We start from the raw sequence: 18,990 nt of genomic DNA on the forward strand, positions 1-18,990 counted from the left end.
TTGTAGAGTCCAGGGATGTGTAGATTAGGGGGAATGGGTCTGGGTGGAATTCTCTGAGGGTCGGTGTGGACTTGTTGGGCCAAAGGGCCTGTTTCCACACTGTAGGGATTCTATGATTCAGTAACTTGCCCAGATACCAATGTCCAGTTCAATAATGGAGTTCACCACAAGCCGTGCTGAAGCTGGGGTACTGTGAGTAATGTTCATTCTCATGTTATTGGAATAGCAATCCAGAGGGCAGGACTCCAGGCACCCCAGAACATGAGCTTAATCTTCCAGGATCTGGAGATTGCAGGTATCACCAGCAATGCATGTGGAGATTCTGGGAATATCCTGAAGCGCTGATCTACATGGGAATTGCTCAGGAAGTTCCAACTCACACAGGGTTTTTCACCTGACCACAGGCCTTCCACAAATGTCCCTGTCTCTCTGTTAGTGTCAGAGACTTTAGCTTGTTCTGCTGTACTAATAATTATCCAGGAAAATTTGGACAGGAAGAAACCCAGCTTGATTTCTGGGAAACTCTGGAACCAACAGGATCCAACTACCCCCAGTGTGACGACTCATGCTTCCCCCAACCCCTCCAATATGGCTACTCCCCAACTCCTCATTAGCGCACTATCCCACCTCCATCCATCTTACACACACTTCACTCGCATGTCACACCCATGTGACCTATTTTTGCACACAGCCTATCAACCTACCCACCTACTAATTCACTCTGTCACACTCCCATCTGTCTACTTCCATCTCCATCAACATCAACGAATGCTGTGTGTTTAAGCTTACCACTCATCTGCGAGTACCACAAACAGGATAAGGGGTTGCACTTTCTGCCTTTGTCCCCCACTCTACACTGCTTTAAGCAAATTCCCTGCTGGATCTGCGTTCCACATTTTAGATGCAGGGAGGTGGTTTCCCCAATAATAAAACGTGAGGCTGGATGAACACAGCAGGCCCAGCAGCATCTCAGGAGCACAAAAGCTGACGTTTCGGGCCTAGACCCTTCATCAGAGAGCTTCCCCTTCTGGGTGGCTCAGACCTACACTCACAACAACCAGCCACCCATTAGAGACAGTGATGGGAGGAACGTTCTCTCTCAGAGGCTGGTGAACCTGTGGAATTCTTTACTGCAGGCGGCTTTCGGGGCTGGGTTGTCAAGTATATTCGAGGCTGAGACAGACAGATTTTTAAGCAGCAAAGGAATCAGGGGAAAAGGCAGGGAAGTGGAACTCAGGCTTATCAGATCAGTCACAATCTCAGGGCATGGTGAGCAGGTTCAGTGGGCTGAATGGCCTATTTCTGCTCCTATTCCCTTATGCTCCCAGGTTGTATTTACGTTTGCCCTTCCTTTCTCTGGAGGTGCTGTTTAATCTCATTAAGTGCCTCTCTGAAGACTCCACTTCTTTGTGCTGCGACGTTTTCAAGAAAAGATCGGGCCTTTCCCTGAGTCCTACATTGGTCACCGTCTCAGCGCAGGAAGTCAAGTGGCTCATTGGTTTAATTTCTCCTGCGATACAATTCAGCAATGGATTGACTTAATTTCCAAATCAAATCCATCTGGAGAGGACAGCTTATAAACACCAGAAAATCCTTTCTGTTTGAGCATCTTCATGCCTTTAAGGAGAACACTCTGACCCTGGATAGATTTTTGTGATGAAAGTTTATTTCACAGTTGAGTCACTTGGAAGAGGACCCAGACCAGAGGGGTGAGAAAGAAATGAAGACATGATTTGTATTCGAATATGTTTTTAGTAAGTGTTTGCTAGAGATAATGTTTCCTCACATGATTCTCTTGGCTGGAGAAGGCATTTCTGCGTTGGTTTTAAAATGTGGTGTTGTGTTGCAATCAAACTCTTTAATCTGAGGGCCTCAACATTGTGAAATATCTTCCCTTCCATTTCAACCACTCTCCACAGGCTTTTATCAACCTCAATTTTGCTTCATAATTTTCCTCTCTGTTATGTGATCTCAGTAGTTGTCCATCAGTACCATAGTTCCTCAATCTTGAGTCAAGAGGTCATGAGCCCGCCCTCCTCAGCCTGAGATGTGAGCACATCGATCCATGATACTACAGCAGCAGCACTGAAGGAAAGAACTGCCTTTTAGACTAGACTGCTTCCTATTGTTGAATCTAAACGATCAAGATTACCCAGATTCCTGGTTAAAATATCCCCCTCACCCACTTGCCAGAAAGTCGATTCATTGTTATTTGTTCACTGCTTATGAATGCTTGCTGTGCACAAGTTAACTGTCCTCTTTGCTGTGACTAACAACCTATTAATATGTATTTAACCTTGGAATTTTCCCAGGTGATTCAGAAACAGGAGCATGGGATGGGTGGCACGGTGGCTCAGTGGTTAGCACTGCAGCCTCATGGCGCCAGGGATCTGAGTTTCATTCCACACTCGGGGAACCGTCTGCATGGAGTTTGCATGTGCTCCCTGTGTCTGTGCGGGTTTCCTCTAACCGTAACCCTAACCCTATTGCTTCGGTATCTTTCCACAGCCCAAAGATGTGCAGGATAGGGTGGGTTGGCCGTGGGAAATTGTCCACAGTGCCAAGGATTTTGTAGGCTCAGTGGGTTAGCCGTGGGAAATGTGGTTATGGGGGAAGTGGTTATAGGGTTGATTATGAGGCTGATTCTGAGTGGGATGCTCTTAGGAGGGTCAGTTATGGCTTGATGGGCCAAATGGCCTCTTTTGCATTGTCGGGATTCTGTTTTGGATCAAGAGTAAGTCAGGTGGCCATTCAAGACTGCTCTGCCATTCAGTAAATATGTGGCTAACCTGGTGTGTTCTCAGTGCCACTTTACTTCCTGTACCCCATTCTCCTCAACCCTCTTGGCACTCAACAATCGATTTAACTCAATCTTCAATAAATTTAAATTTAACCTGGCCTGCACCAGCTTCTGAGGTGACAATTCTGTTCTATGTCGAATGTAACCAGACAGACTAGTGGATGATTTTGAACACTACCACCATTCCTCCTTCCTGTTCTTGAACTTTACGCATGTTAGACAGGCCCTGGTGGGATGCCACAACAAAGACAAAACCGAACAGACTGAAATATATCAAAATTAAATCAAATGTCATTGTCAAACATTACTTTGCACCACACGACTTACCTCTGATGACATGGGACACGTTCACCTCTCACCTTCCGTACAGTCTGTGAGGATTTGGGACAAGTTCACCTCTCACCTTCCATACAGTCTGTGAGGATTTGGGACAAGTTCACCTCTCACCTTCCGTACAGTCTGTGAGGATTTGGGACAAGTTCACCTCTCACCTTCCATACAGTCTGTGAGGATTTGGGACAAGTTCACCTCTCACCTTCCATACAGTCTGTGAGGATTCGGGACAAGTTCACCTCTCAACCTCCGTACAGCCTGTGAGGATTTGGGACAAGTTCACTTCTCACCTTCTGTACAGCCTGTGAGGATTCGGGACAAGTTCACCTCTCACCTTCCTTACAGTCTGTGAGGATTCGGGACAAGTTCACCTCTCACCTTCCTTACAGTGTGTGAGGATTCGGGACAAGTTCACCTCTCAACCTCCGTACAGTCTGTGAGGATTCGGGACAAGTTCACCTCTCACCTTCCGTACAGTCTGTGAGGATTTGGGACAAGTTCACCTCTCACCTTCCGTACAGTCTGTGAGGATTTGGGACAAGTTCACCTCTCACCTTCTGTACAGCCTGTGAGGATTCGGGACAAGTTCACCTCTCACCTTCCGTACAGTCTGTGAGGATTTGGGACAAGTTCACCTCTCACCTTCTGTACAGCCTGTGAGGATTCGGGACAAGTTCACCTCTCAACCTCCGTACAGTCTGTGAGGATTCGGGACAAGTTCACCTCTCACCTTCCGTACAGTCTGTGAGGATTTGGGACAAGTTCACCTCTCACCTTCCGTACAGCCTGTGAGGATTCGGGACAAGTTCACCTCTCACCTTCCGTACAGTATGTGAGGATTTGGGACAAGTTCACCTCTCACCTTCCGTACAGCCTGTGAGGATTCGGGACAAGTTCACCTCTCACCTTCCGTACAGTCTGTGAGGATTTGGGACAAGTTCACCTCTCACCTTCCGTACAGCCTGTGAGGATTCGGGACAAGTTCACCTCTCACCTTCCGTACAGTCTGTGAGGATTTGGGACAAGTTCACCTCTCACCTTCCGTACAGCCTGTGAGGATTTGGGACAAGTTCACCTCTCACCTTCCGTACAGTCTCGACTCTGAGTAGGTGTCCTAGCCTGGAGTGTGATTTGAAGCCACAGCCTTTTGAGTGTAAACTGACTGTGTCACCCACTGAGCTGTGGTGACCAATTACTCCTTTCAGCCATTTAAATAAACCTGAAATAGGGTTAAACAGCCCCAGATGGAGCACCATGGCTCAAACATCATTAAATGGTTAATGGAGAGCTATATGAAGTGAACAGACACTTATCAGATCAAAATAACATTCTCCAGGGTGATGATGTAGTGCCCACTGGTCTCTAAATATCTGTATTGTGCCGGGGGCATGTAATGCTCCTTCTCCTGGATCCCCAAGTGTGGACGTAACTATTAAATGTGGGGCAAATCCTCAAGAACCACGACCTCCCTGCTGGACCATTGCCCGGATGTATTAATGGCTGTTTTGGCCAAGCCCAGGAGCAGGCCCACGAGGAGTGCCCTTTGACCTCCCCTTCCCTCCTGGGGTGCGTTGGACCCAAGGGTCTGATTGGTTAACAATGGAGGAAGATGAGCCACGAGTGACAACTAACAATAGGACACACCTATGAAGCCACAAGGAGTAGTTTATTTCATGATGGCCATACATGGTTTGTTACACACAGTGATTAAGGCTGTCAGGAACCAGGGACAATGTATCTGAATCCATCAATATCTTGAGCTGGATTCATCATTGTATACCCAACTCATCAGAATGGGTGGGTCTTCAACATTAACTCTTTCAGAACCATAAACAAGAACACCGACCCTCTGTGGGAAAGAAACTAGTCTTCATGTCTGCTGTGAAGGGAGACCTCTTATTCTTAAACCATGCCCCATGGTTTTAGCCCCCCGCCAACAAGAAGAAATATCCTCTGGGTATTCTCCATATCTAGTTCCTTTAGACTGTATATATTTCAGTGCAATCAACTCTCATTCTTCTAGACTCCAACGGGGCAGCACGGTGGCTCAGTGGTTAGCACGGCTGCCTCACAGCAACAGGGACCCAGGTTCAATTCCACCCTCGGGGTGACTGTCTGTGTGGAGTTTACACATTCTCCCTGTGTCTGCGTGAGTTTCCTCCAGGTGCTCCGGTTTCCTCCTACAGTCTAAAGACATGTAGGTTGGCCATGGGGATTGGGTCTGGGTGGGATGTTCTTTGGAGGGTCAGTGTGGACTTGATGGGCTGAATGGCCTGCTTCCACACTCTAGCAATTTAATGGAATCGGGCACAACCTGCTTTTATCATTCTTCATCAGCTGAGACCTTCATCCCAGAAATGAATTGAGTGAACATTCTCTGATCTTATCTCAGTGTTAGCTAAATGCAAGGTTTTTTTCCTGTTAATCTTTTTCTTCTTCCTTTTATTTTCTTCATCTGTTAATCTTTTTGGTTTTGATGTTGCCGTTACTATCGATCTAGTTTTCTCAATGACAGAAATGCAGAGGGGTTCAAAGTTACTTGATTTCTGTTTTATAGGCTGGGATTGCAGCATTTAACAAAATAACCCTGTGATAAGACTATCGTTTGCTGAATTGGGTTCACTACAGGCAGTAATGCATTACTCCATTCTATTAGGCTCGCTTTGCTAGCACAGGTAAGATGTTAAGTTACTCACTGCTGATGTCTTACAGGAGAAAGAGAAGAAATACATGCTACCGCTTGACAACCTGAAGTTACGTGACATAGAGAAGGGATTCATGTCAAGTAAACACATCTTCGCTCTCTTCAACACAGAGCAGAGGTATGTTGTCTCAGTCTGTAGTTACTCCAGCGGCTACTGGGAGGGAGATGAGACAGGACAGTGTGTAACCTGAGGGAGCTTTGGGTTTCCCCCATATGACAGGGCCAGATTGAGTGACAGGTAGGACTTCCATTGAGCATTGCCCCATCCACCCAGTCGAGGAGATGCCATGGTCATTGGTCTGTTTCATGGACACAGTCTCCTCAGTGTCAGCCAATGGTGGGAGAAACACCTGGCTGTTAACCGTTGCGATGTCACGCGGCTGAGAGCTTCATGAAAGTCTACGCCCAATGCATCCAACATCTGGTTGAAGGGAGGACTCAGAGGGAGGTTAGGGAGATCCATAGAAAGAGGAGAAGCATGCTCCATTCAAACCAGTAAGCTGATGGTTTTCACGGGCAAGTTTCATAATTAGAAAGAAATTATTTATAATGATTACTTTCTATTGCATATTAACCTTCACTCATATTGTCGGTGTGGTAACTATCTGTAGGCTTTGGGAGTAGTTCAGAGATCATGTGTGGGAGCTAAACGGGCAGTGATTGTGAATCTTTCAGTTACTGGATTTCTGCAAGAGTCCCTTTAGCTATAGTTGAATGTCACAAAATACTGTGTTGCTCAGACCTTTGATCATAGGAATTGGGACGTCATGTTGGGGTTGTACAGGACATTAGTGAGGCCTCTTCTGGAGTACTGAGTCCAGTTCTGGTGACTCAGTTATACGAAGGATATCATTAAGCTGGAGAGGGTTCAGAAGAGATTTACCAGGAGATTGCTGGGAATGAAGGGTTTGAGTTATAAGGAGAGGCTGGATAGGCTGGGACATTATTGCACTGGACTGTAGGAGGTTGAGGGGTGATCTTGTTGAGGTTTATAACATTGTGAGGGGTGCTAATGTGTCTTTTTCCCAGGGTAGGGGACTTCAAGACCAGGAGACATATTTTTAAGATGAGAGGAAAAAGATTTAAAATCACATGAGGGGCAACTTTGTTATACCGAGAGTAGTTGGTGTGTGGAATGAACTTCCAGAGGAAGTGGTGGGTACAGGTACAGGTACAGTGTTTAAAAGGATAAGTACATGTACAGGAAAGGTTTGGAGGGATATGGGCCAGGAGCAGGCAGGTGGGACTAGTTTTAGGTGGGGTTATGTTTGGCATGGTCTGGCTGGACTGAGGGGTCTGTTTCAGTGCTGCATGACTCCATGACTATGGTCTCATTCATTTGTTTTAATTCCATCGTAGACGCGTAGAATAATTTGCAGCTCAGGATAAGACCATTCGGCCCGTTGAGGCGGTGCTGGTGTTACATGCAACCCTTTCTGTTTCAGCTAAGAGGGGAATTGTGGCATGAAGCTGTTCCACAAAAGTTTCCAGGCTTGTGATTTTGCTAGGGGTGTGGTGCTGACTTCGCGAGACTGGGCAGAGAGCTTTGGAAGAGCTGTCACAGAATGTGAGAATGTAACTCAGGATGCTATTTGGACTAGCACTAGGTGGGTGACAGGGTTTGAACATCGGTGGCAGTGCGGGAGACCACTGAGACTGACTTCCAAGAAATTATAGGGAAAAACCCATCGCTGAGGTTCTGCACAGATACTTATCGCACTCAGAATAGTCACATATGTGCTGTTTTACACAGGCTTATGCTGCTCTTTAAAAATGCCCTTAAAGAGACTGCAGAGAGAAATGTACCCTGAGCATGTGGAGAACTTGGATAGAAATTCACCGGAGAACATTCCTGCCTCAGCAAGCTAGCACAACCAAAACACCCATGTTAGTTTCCTGTCTACCATTCAGATGGATTTGCTTATTCTGAGAGGCTAAATAACAATGTTAAGTTATTCCAGACAGGAATCTGATGTGTAACATAGTGCACTATAAATAATGTACAGGGAATTTAAGTCTGGTTTGCCCTCTGTTATAATCCTGAGATGCCAGTAGCTTTACCTTGTCAGTACATCTGACATAAAAGGAATTTCTTTATCTCATGCCACAAGCAAAGGTTTATATTTGTCACAGTGTGCGTTAGAGAGTGTCAGTTCTGTACATCACCTATACAATGATAGCATAGAATTTATGATGATACAAAGGACCTTGTACAATGAAAGGTCCATCCTTCAAAGGAAGGGTCTGTGCAGGGAATGAGCAGCAGTTGGAGAGGCCACTGATTTGTGTTCTGTATGGAAGTAAAGCCCACCAGAGTTATAACCAGGAGTATAGCGAGTGCTCGCAATATTTTGCACTTTCTCTGATGGGGTTAATAATGCGTTAAATGTTTAGGATCATAGCGAAGGCACCGGGAGCCTGGGTTCCATTCAGATTTGGAATGTCAACTCTGTGCCAGACGGGACATCGGGAAACATGCACTGGTTAAAGAGGATAAAATGTGAGGCTGGATGAACACAGCAGGCCAAGCAGCATCTCAGGAGCACAAAAGCTGACGTTTCGGGCCTAGACCCTTCATCAGAGAGGGGGATGGGGAGAGGGAACTGGAATAAATAGGGAGAGAGGGGGAGCTCTCTGATGAAGGGTCTAGGCCCGAAACGTCAGCTTTTGTGCTCCTGAGATGCTGCTGGGCCTGCTGTGTTCATCCAGCCTCACATTTTATTGTCTTGGAATCTCCAGCATCTGCAGTTCCCATTATCACTGGTTAAAGAGGAATGCGATTAAAGTGTAACAAGCAATAAATGTCTGATTGCTGTGTCGCAGCAACAGCAATGCTGTAGGCACACACTGGGCTCTCTCATCAAAGCAGCAACCCCATGCAAAATGGTGCTAAAGTGAGCCAGGCTGGAGTGGGAGACCTGACTGAGATGTATAAAAATATGAATGGGTAGGTAGGGAGGAACCTTTTCCCCTCAATGGAGCGATCAGTGGCTGGGGTGAGGGTTGCTCGGGGAGGCGGGGGGGGGGGGGGGGCGTGTAAAATTAAGGAAAGGGGCCAGAGGTTTAGCGAAGCTGTGAGGAGGAGGCAATGGCCTAGTGGAATTGTTAATCCTCTGGACCCAGGTATTGTCTGGGTACCTGTCATGGCAGATGGTGGAATTAAGAGTGTGATGATGACTGCAAGTCCACTGTTGATTGCCAGGAAAAACCCATCAGGTTCAAACATACATATGAACATAGAACAGTACAGTACAGGCCCTTCGGCCCATGATGTGGTGCCAACCTATTGTTCTGGTACACTAATACACTTTAGGAAGGAAACTGCCATCCTTACCTGGTCTGGGCTACATGTGACTCCAGACCCACAGCAACGTGGTTGTCTCTTTGCTGGACGTGCCAGGGGCACCCTCATCCTGTGAATGAATTTTCAAAAAAAAATCACCCAGAGGGTGATGGGAATTTTGGCTCCACTGCCAGAAATGCTGATAACGTTTAAGAAGTGTTTAGATGTACAATTGCAAAGCAAGGGGTGCACAAGCTGTGAGTCAAGGGATTGGAATGGTCAGGTGATTATTTATGACTGGTGCAGACGTAATGGGCTGAAGGGCCTTTTTCTGTGCTGTCCTATGACACCATTGTTCAACTAGCAGCTTGCAGCCTGTGTAAGTACTGACAGCATTTTTGCTCCTGGCAACTTCTGATACACCCAGATGTGTGGGTCTGGGCCAGTCACCCAGGCCCTGGTGGTTTAGTTTGAGCTGCTTCACATGAGTTAGGCTGAAGCAGGGCTAATGCTTCAGGTGTGATGAATAGTGTACTGTGAGGTAGGCCCCATTCCATTTTCAATGGCAACTGACTTCTCAATTCATGGACCGAACAGTCAAAATCAGTATCGGCTCAACTATGAAATTATTAGCCCTTTCTGCAGTAATATAAAACAAAGAACTGCAGATGCTGGAAACCTGAAACGAGGCCAGAAGCTGCTGGAGAAACTCAGCAGGTCTCACAGCGCCTGAGGCAAGAGGAACAGAGTTTATATTGGTCACAGTCTGCTCTAGAAAGCGTCAGTACTGGGCATCACCTTGACAATGATAGCATCGAATTTATGATGAGTGCAGTGGCTCTTCTCAGCCCTTTGGCCAGCCTGTGTTGCTGAAGAATAACTGGCATTGTAGCTTTGAGGAAAAGGTTTTACTGCTCCTGGGCAGCTTTCGCCTAGAACACCACCAGCTTCCATGGTTCCTGCCCATGGCCTGAAATGTTGCGAGGCCTGTAGCTTTGCTCCTTAGAGCGGCACGGAGGCTCAGTGGTTAGCGCTGCTGCCTCATGGCGCCAGGGACCCGGGTTCAATTCCAGCCTCGGGTGACTGTCTGTGTGGAGTTTGCACATTCTCCCTGTGTCTGTGTGGGTTTCCGCCAGGTGCTCCAGTTTCCTCCCATGGTCCAAACGTGTGAGGGCTAGGGTGGGTTGGCCATGCTAAATTGTCCATTATGGGCAGGCTGGGTGGATTAGCCATGTGAAATGCAGGGGTTAGGTAGGGGGTTGGGATGTTCTTCAGAGGGTTGGTGTGGGCTCTCTCTTTATTTACTTCGATGCGGTTCATTTTACTCTTTGGCAGCGCCTTGCTTGAACCCTCCTGCCTATCAGATGAACATTCTGGCTCGTTCTCTCAATAGCATTAGAAGTTAAAGAAAAGTTAGAACTCCCTCGGTATGTGCAGCCTGTGACCCCAACCCCTCAATATACTCCCAGTCTGCCTCAAACTGTGGCTTTTCTATGTTTGCCCGCAACCCCCCCACCCCACCCCCCGCTCCTCCCCACATCCCAACCTCATCTTTTCCTACAGGAATGTTTACAAGGATTACAGACAGCTGGAGCTGGCTTGTGAGACCCAGGAGGAGGTGGATAGTTGGAAAGCTTCATTCTTACGGGCTGGTGTTTATCCAGAGAGAGTCGGGGTATGTGTCCACATATATATATACATATACATAACATATATCAATTTGTCTGTACATTCAGATGTTTGTGCCTGTTTAATACATGTGAACATATAGTACATATGGATCCATGTATAATATTTTTAAAATATTATACTTTTATCTATACAATCATAGTTTATATAATATTTTAAAGATATTGTATTTTTATTTATATATTCATATTTTATATATTTTAAAATATCATATTTTTATATATTTACATTTTATATAATATTTTTAAAATATCATTTTTATTTATATATTTATATTTAAAATTATATTTTTAAAATACTTTTGATTTTTGAGACATTTTCACACACTAATGTAGGCTTCGTTATGACAAGTCCATTGTAAATATAAACACAAATATATATAATATTTTAAAAATATTATTTTTATTTATATATTTATATTTTTATATTATATTGTAAAAATATTATATATATTTGTGTTTATATTTACAATGGACTTGTCATAACGAAGCCTACATTAGTGTGTGAAAATGTCTCAAAAATCTTAATTTTTTAAGATTGTTTTCCAAAGGCTTGAAAGACTCAGAAAAAAAAGTCAACATGATATCCATTTTTTTGGGGTTTTTTTTCTGAGCTGGAGGTTTGTATTTTCTCCTTTCAGAGAACATCCAAAGTTTTTGAACTGCGCTGCCAGGATTAATTTAAAAGAAGGGTGGGGAGAGAGGGAGAGCGCTCAGCAACAGAAAGGAATTTCCAGTCTCAGCTGCGAGCTGGTGTAGTGGGTCTAAAAGGCCAGGCAGTGGCAGCATTGAGCATCGTGGGACCGGATGCTGATGGTTTGGCCAGTGGGAGGGAAAATGGTGCATGAGTCATTCCTGAGTATTTGTGTGTGTTTTCTGTTGCTCCTCCTCCTCTTCCCTCATCCAAGGCCAGTTCTAGCTGCAGCAAGAATCCACTAACAGTTTCAAGCGACTGATTTATTTTCCCTCTGTGATGTTATTGGCAGGCTATTTGACTGTGGGGGCATAACGGCTGAGCCACTCTCCGTCCACTCCCACCTTGCTGCAGCAACCTTTCCTGGTTTATCCATTAGTTTGTGGTGGTGTGGGAAGAGGGGAACCGTGCTGAGCCTTGGTAGAGTTCCCGAGCTGTCACTTTGCCTGAACTCAGCACAGACCTGGGACCTTACTGTGAAACATTTACAGCTCAAAGCTGAGAGCAATTAATGTTAAATTAGTATGTTAGCCACAGCTCTCTCACCCCCATGTGTTGCAAGTTCCCACTCGTTCCAGTCTCCACATAATCCTGCCTGATGCTTCATTGTGTCTAACTGAAGGGGTGCTGCATTGTTGAAGGTGCAGTCTTTTAGATGAGACATGAAACCAAGACCCCTCTGCTCTGTCACGGTCAGTATGTCAGTGTAGCTTTAAGAGAGATGGCCAGCTGCTGATGTACCTTTGAAAGTAATAATTGTTTACCACAGTCTTAAACATCTATTGTATCTAGAAACATAGAATAGAAAATAGCAGCAGTTGTAGGTCATTCAGCCCTTCGAACCTGCTCCTGTGTTCAATATGATCATGGCTAATCGTCCAACTCAGTCCCCTGTTCCCACTTTGTCTCCATACTGTTTTACCCCCTTTAGCCCTAAAAACTATATTTTTTAGCTACTTCTTGAAAATATTCAATGTTTTGGCCTCAATCACTTTCTGTGACAGAGAATTCCACAGATTCCCCACTCTCTGGGTGAAGACATTTTTCCTCAGCTCAGCCTGAAATGGCCTACCCCTGAAATCTTAGACTGTGACCCCCTGGTTCTGAACTCCTGGGTCATTGGGAACATCCTTCCTGCACTTCCCCTGTGTCTATTCCTATTAGAATGTTATCTTTCAGTAGCATGTTAGCCACGGCTCGTTTATTGTGTTACGGAGGATAACATAAGTGTTGCCGAATCAGGAAAAATATCATGCTGGCAGCAAAATGCATTTCACTCCAGCCTGCTCTCCGAGTTGGTTGCAAAAAATCCCTTGCCATTAGTGTGTAGAAGAACAATGAAGTCTCCCTGATATCCTGATCAATACTTATCCCTCAACTCATACCAATAAAAACAGATAAACTCTTCATCTTGCTGTGCACATCGCAACAGTGACCCACATTTTAGAAATACTCCAATGGCTGCAAAGAGCTTCGAAACGTCCTGACATTGCAAGAGGTGCTACGTGAATGCAAATTCTTCCTTTTCTTTAGTTGATGGAGACAGTAACCTGAAGGGGGGACATCTTAGGTTGGGGAAGTGTAATGTAAACATTGTCCAAGCCCTATTTTTTTGCTTTTACTTCAGAATTATATCCTCCGTTTGTTTATTGATTGACATGTAATTTGTCGGTAAATTGGAATGAGGGAGCGAGCCTGTTAGAGCTCTTGATTCCACGAGCAATCTTTCCAAAATCCTCATACCTTGGGACTGCTGTCAAAGTGTCTGGAGTGATGGCAGGACCGCACTTGACAGCGAAATAATTTAGCTTCAGTCAGACCCTCTGCCCAGGAATTTATGTGCAAATATTTGCCAATCATAAAACCCCGCACCCAGCCAAACTTCTCAGCCCCTCCCACGGTCTCCCGTGCGGCCCTCCCTTTCTGTCATGTCAGATGATGTTGCTGACTGAAATCTGGCACGCCCTTGTCGAATGCTTCAGTCTGGGTCTCCCTGCACAATAGGAAACAGATCATTCTTTCCATGAGACTCCGTTGCTTACATCTGGTATACCACAGTCCCATCCACATCACTATTTCATTACAGCACAAAGGCCAGCAGTAAACAACTATGAAAGGGCCCGACTTTCCAGTTATATTAGTTTTTTTTTCAAGAAAAATAAGCAGATAGCACACACATGCATGACTTAGATTAAATGAAAACAGAGAACATTGAAAACGTATTGCAGTTTTGTCAGCTTCTGACAGAGAAAGACAGGATGGGACTTAACTGGCCTGTTCTGATAAAAGCTTCCATCCAACATTTTAATAGATTTCTCTTACTTTCTCTCTCTCTCTTTCCCTATATTATCTCCCTCTCTCTTTTTCTCTCGCTCTTTCTCTATCTCTTTCTCTATCTCTTCCTCTCCCTCTTTCTCCATATTTATCACATCCGTCTATCTATCTTTTACTCTCTCATCCTCTCTCTGTCTTTTACATTCTCACTCTACCTCTTTTTCTCTCTCTTTCTTTCTCTGACTTCCTTTTTTCACTTTCTCTATCCTTTCTTTCTCTTTCTCCTTTTTCTCTGCCTCAGTTTATTTATTTATTTTCACTATTCTCTCCCTTTTTTAAAGAACTCTTTTTCTTTGCCTCTGCAACCTCCATGCTCCATTGTTGCCTGTTGGAAAGAGATGGTGGTGTATTAATAATGTCACTGAGCCTAGTCATTTGGAGGTCTGGGCTAATGTGTTGGAACCACAAGTTCAAATCCCATCATGGCAGCTATTAGAATTAAATATTAATTCATAAACCTGGAATTGAAAGCTAGTCAGAAAAGTTGACTCTGATTGGTCAAGGTATTTTCCTGAGGAATGAACAAGTATTAGAAGAGCAGTTAGCAGTCTTATTAAGGTGAAGCAGGTACAATGCTTTTTGCTTTCTGCAGATCGAAAGAACTGCCTGGTTTAAGTTTAAACAAAGGTTGGCAGTTAATGGTCAATCATCGTCAAACTGTGCATTCTCTAAGGCATGCCTCAGCCAATCACTTTCCAACTAATCAGCACTCTCTGCTCAAACGGTATAAAATACATTTCACCCTTACATTGATATTCTTGTGAAATGTCCTGATGAGTGCAAGACAAAATGCTTCGACAAAACAGGTATTTTTTTTGGAAATACACAAACACTGGATGATGTTTCACTTCCTTCCTTTCTCCAGTCTGTCTGATTTATACCTAAGATTTCAAATAACTGATGACATTGCTGAGAGGAGCTCTCATTGGTGAAAGAGTGAGTGGGGTTACAATGGTAAATACCCAAGTATTTCAGTGGCTTTGATTTTTAATGTACTGCAGTGCGCCTGGTCAACCAGCAGTGTGTACCACCCACAAGGTGAACTTCAGCAACTTACCCAGGCTTCTCCAACAGCCAAACACTTAATCTCTCCCACCTGTAATGGCAAGGGCAGCAGATACATGGGAGAGCCACTCCCTGCAAGTTCCCCTCCAACCCACTCACCTTCCTAACTTGGAAACATATTGCTGTTCCTTCCTTCAGTACTGCTGGGTCAGGATCCTGAAACTACCAGCCCTGTGGGTGTAGGTGCACCATGTGGACTGGAGTGATTCAACAAGGCACATTCCACATGAACATTCCAGCCAGTGGTGCCCACATCCCATGAACAAATTAAAATATAACTCCCCAATTATGTCGTCAGTCATTACAGTTCAAAACCAGGTTAAAAACATCCGTAACTCAGGGAGATCCCAGGTCAGACCCGAAACCATACAGTATCGACCAGATCCCTAGTTTCTATTGCATTTATTGATCTGATGGAAGGGAATAGTTATGGCCAAGAAAAGGATAATCATTCAAGGAGTTGCCTCCCAATTGTTGACTTCTCCTCAAATGTGCAGCCGTTTTGACACTAGGGGAGAATGGCATCATGCTTGACAGTGATGTTATCCATAGTCAAATAGTCTCAAGCATGGTAGAAACAGTCGTTTGTCACACCGAGCGTCTGGAAGTGAGGGAAGATAGCTGACAGGACAAAGTGTTGTGGAATCTGAACAACAAGGATCCCAGTGGAGTTGCCTGCACTCCTTGTGAAGGGTTTGGTCTGAATTTGATGCGGCAGTCCTGCAGTTTAAGCTTCATTTTATTTGATGGGGTGAACTGTGATTTTTTTTTAAAAAACCCGGCACCTCTAACAATGCTGTGCTTTACCTTGCGTTTTTTTTCTTTCCCCTTATTGCTAAATGAGTGACTAATTCACTTTAATGGTTTCTTTCCCTCCTTATATCGATTTAATTTGCATCACCTTTCACCCAGGATAAAGAAAATGTAAGTAGGTTCGTCTGTCTCCAGAAACACTTTATTTCTCTGATATGGAACTAGAGTCTTCCTCTTTTCCTCCAGTTTCAGAGTCTCTTCTGGTTGGGTTCCTTCTTTTCCGCAGCATTTCAGTCCCCGTTTTTGCATGATTTAAATTTGCATGATTTTGAACCATTCCTGTTCTTGTTCTGTACTGTTTTTGGCTCTAGTTTGATATTTGACTGTGAAGCCCAGCCTCTGATTTGCTGCATGGCTTATACTTAGTGTGTGATCGTTTTAGATGTGTTTTTTTGACTCTACTGTTTATCATTGATGTAGAACCAGTGTTGTCCAATAGGAGTTGCTGGTTAGCCATACTGTGGCAATATTAACCGCCAATTTGAGTTAGAATTAAACAACCATTATACAACGACGGTACATATGTTTATTTACTTGGCAAACCTCTGCTGTTGTTAGGTGACCCGGGAAGCAAGGCAGACATGACAATTGTAAAACCTCATCTTGATTTTTCAACTTAGCACTCTGCACTACAAAGAAGTTTGGCAGAGATAACACAGTGTGGAGCTGGATGAACACAACAGGCCAAGCAGCATCAGAGCAGCAGGAAAGCTGACGTTTCGAGTCTGGAACCTGAAGAAGGGGCCATACCCAAAACATCAGCTTTCCTGCTCCTAAGATGCTGCTTGGCCTGCTGTGTTCATCCAGCTCCACACTTTGTTATCTCAGATTCTCCAGCATCAGCAGTTCCTACTATCTCTTAAAGTTTGGCAGTTGTGCAATCGTGACAGCTGAGGTCCTACGTCAGCTTGTGGTGCTGATCGCTCAGCTTTACACTTACATGTCAGAAACCGAGGAAGATTCATGCAGATTCGCCAACTGGCCACACCTGGCTGATGGCCAGTGCATTGGACAATTTGATATCGTGTACTCCAGAAATGGACTGTCCTCCGTATCAGATTCCCTTCCACTTCCAAAATCCGAAAGGACTGTGGATGCTGTGAATCGGGAACAAGAACGGAAGTTGCTGGAAAAGCTCAGCAGGCCTGGCAGCATCTGTGAAGGAAAGAAAAAAAAATCAGAGGTAACGGTTCGGGTCTGCAGAACAGTCACCCGAGACGTTAGCTCTGGTTTTTTGTTTTCTTCACAGATGCTGCCAGGCCTGCTGAGCTTTTCCAGCAACTCCTCATTTTTGTTCCTTCTGACTTCTTCCTGGGTTTGGCGGAGTGCGGAGGTACAGGGACTGACAGCCTCCCAGCACTTCACATAAAAGCTGCAACATCACAGGTTGAGAAGCTTTAACACCACTGCGGCAGCACAATCCAGTCAACCTCTCAGTTCGAGAAATGCTGGAGGATGACTAAAGACAAAGGCATGAATCGTTCCTGTGGGGCTGTTCATTGAGTGTGCATTTCTCCCTGTTTATCTCTGAGCTGTGCTCTGGGGCAGCCACTGGCTGGGAGCCTGGATTATACCATCACCCCAGTTCGCACCTTGCCGGAGATGAATGCCTTGCCTTGAAGACCTCAACTTATTGAAGCTAGATCTCCCGCTCACTGCTTCCAACATCTCCAGAGGATAATCATGGAAGGCATTCGCTCAATTTTTGATCATTATTTATATGAATATGAGAATGCCTGAGGGGAAAAAAAAGCAAGGTTTTGTCAAAGCTTTTTGTCTTGCGTTCATCGGAACAATTCGCAAGAAATAATGGTGTAGAACGGAGCAACATTTTTCTGCAAATAAAAGCAAAATAATGCAGATGCTAGAAATCTGGAACAAACCCAGAAAATGCGGGAGAAACTCAGCACGTCTGGCAGCGTCTGAGGAGAGAGAAAGAGCTAATGTTTCAAGAATAGCGTGGCTTCTTCAGAATGGTGAGCAGAGTGTGCTGATTGGTTAAGCCGGTGAGCTTTTATTGAGTAGAAGCCAATCAGCATCCACTTGCCAATCAGCACATTCTCCTCGGACATTGGTATTCTTGTGAATTGTCCTGATGCGTGTGTGATGAAATGCTTCAACAATCTGTGTCCTTGTTTGAGAAATAATCAAGTTTTGTAGCATCAAATGATTATTTATGTATGAATATCAGTGAGGGGTGGTGGGTGGGAGTTTATGTGGTTGGTGAATACTGTTTGACAGACAATGGGGAATCATCCAATTGGGGTGATGAAGAGTTTACCCGATTTTCCTATTGGCTGAGAGAAGGCAGTGCTTTGTGATGATGGGTGCTCAATGCCGCGAAATTGGCAGCAGGACAATTGGAAGTGGAGATATTTATATCCCGCTAAGCCTCAGCCTCAGAGAAATCCCAGGAAAATACTGGCAACACTCAGCAGCTCTGGTAGGGCAGGGAAATGGAGTTAACATCTCAGGTCCAGTGACCTGTCGTCAGAAACAGTGCCTTTTGATTGGAAGGTCACTGGTTTGGGACGTTGACCTGGTTCTATCCGCAGGCGCTGCCAGACCCGGTGAGAATTTTCCGGCATTTTCTGTCATGGTTTCAGACTCCAGCATCTACACCATTTTGCCTTTGTAAAAATGACGCCCTTTGACACTGGGCCTTACCTCGGCTTTTGGTGTCCCTCAGCGGCTTCCATACATGTTGTTTGGTGAGAAAAGCCCGTGTGTTGCATGTACAGTCAGAAAAATGATGCGCAGGTCTGGAAAGGTGGAGATTTTGTTGTTAGAAATGAACAGTTTGGTAAAAGATGCGAGTAAGAACAAGGGAGTACTGTTTGACCTTACAAATGGAGGCTAAGAAGTACAATCAATGGGTAAGATGGAAGCGAACAAGACCCGGGGCTTCGTCCATTAACAACAGCTGAGTAACTATCTGGTTGTGGCTGTGCTTTATAAGAGTGGTGTGCATACAGAGGTAATCTGTGACAAAGATAAGTAATAGGCCATTTGAATGTGCTCTGCTGTTCATTAAGGTTATGCCTGATCTCCTACATTTACTCTGCTTTCCTGACCAGTTAGCCCGTACAGTAGGAGAGCGGAGATTGAACATGCAGGACCTCTTGTTTTGAGCATTAGAGTCAGAGAGTCAAAGAGAGATACAGCACAGAAACAGACCCTTCCGTCCAACTCGTCCATACCAACCAGATATTCTATATTAATCTAGTCCCATCTGCCAGCATTTGGCCCTTATCTCTCTAAACCCTTCCTATTCAT

The 18,990-nt window shown here is 44.9% G+C and overlaps 1 protein-coding gene across 8 annotated transcripts in view; it reads left to right on the top strand.

The window, feature by feature from the left end:
* The window catches only part of LOC125465332 (dynamin-1), a 284,914-nt gene that overhangs the window by 221,690 nt on the left and 44,234 nt on the right, over positions 1-18,990 (top strand). For all 8 annotated transcript variants that reach the window (XM_059638372.1, XM_059638371.1, XM_059638370.1 and 5 more), the window contains 2 exons: positions 5,846-5,955; positions 10,684-10,795. In XM_059638372.1, coding sequence (XP_059494355.1) covers positions 5,846-5,955; positions 10,684-10,795 — 222 coding nt within the window. The remainder of the gene's footprint in view (positions 1-5,845; positions 5,956-10,683; positions 10,796-18,990) is intronic.

The sequence above is a fragment of the Stegostoma tigrinum genome, chromosome 29, assembly GCF_030684315.1.
Source record: "Stegostoma tigrinum isolate sSteTig4 chromosome 29, sSteTig4.hap1, whole genome shotgun sequence".
In the NCBI taxonomy this organism is placed as follows: domain Eukaryota; kingdom Metazoa; phylum Chordata; class Chondrichthyes; order Orectolobiformes; family Stegostomatidae; genus Stegostoma; species Stegostoma tigrinum.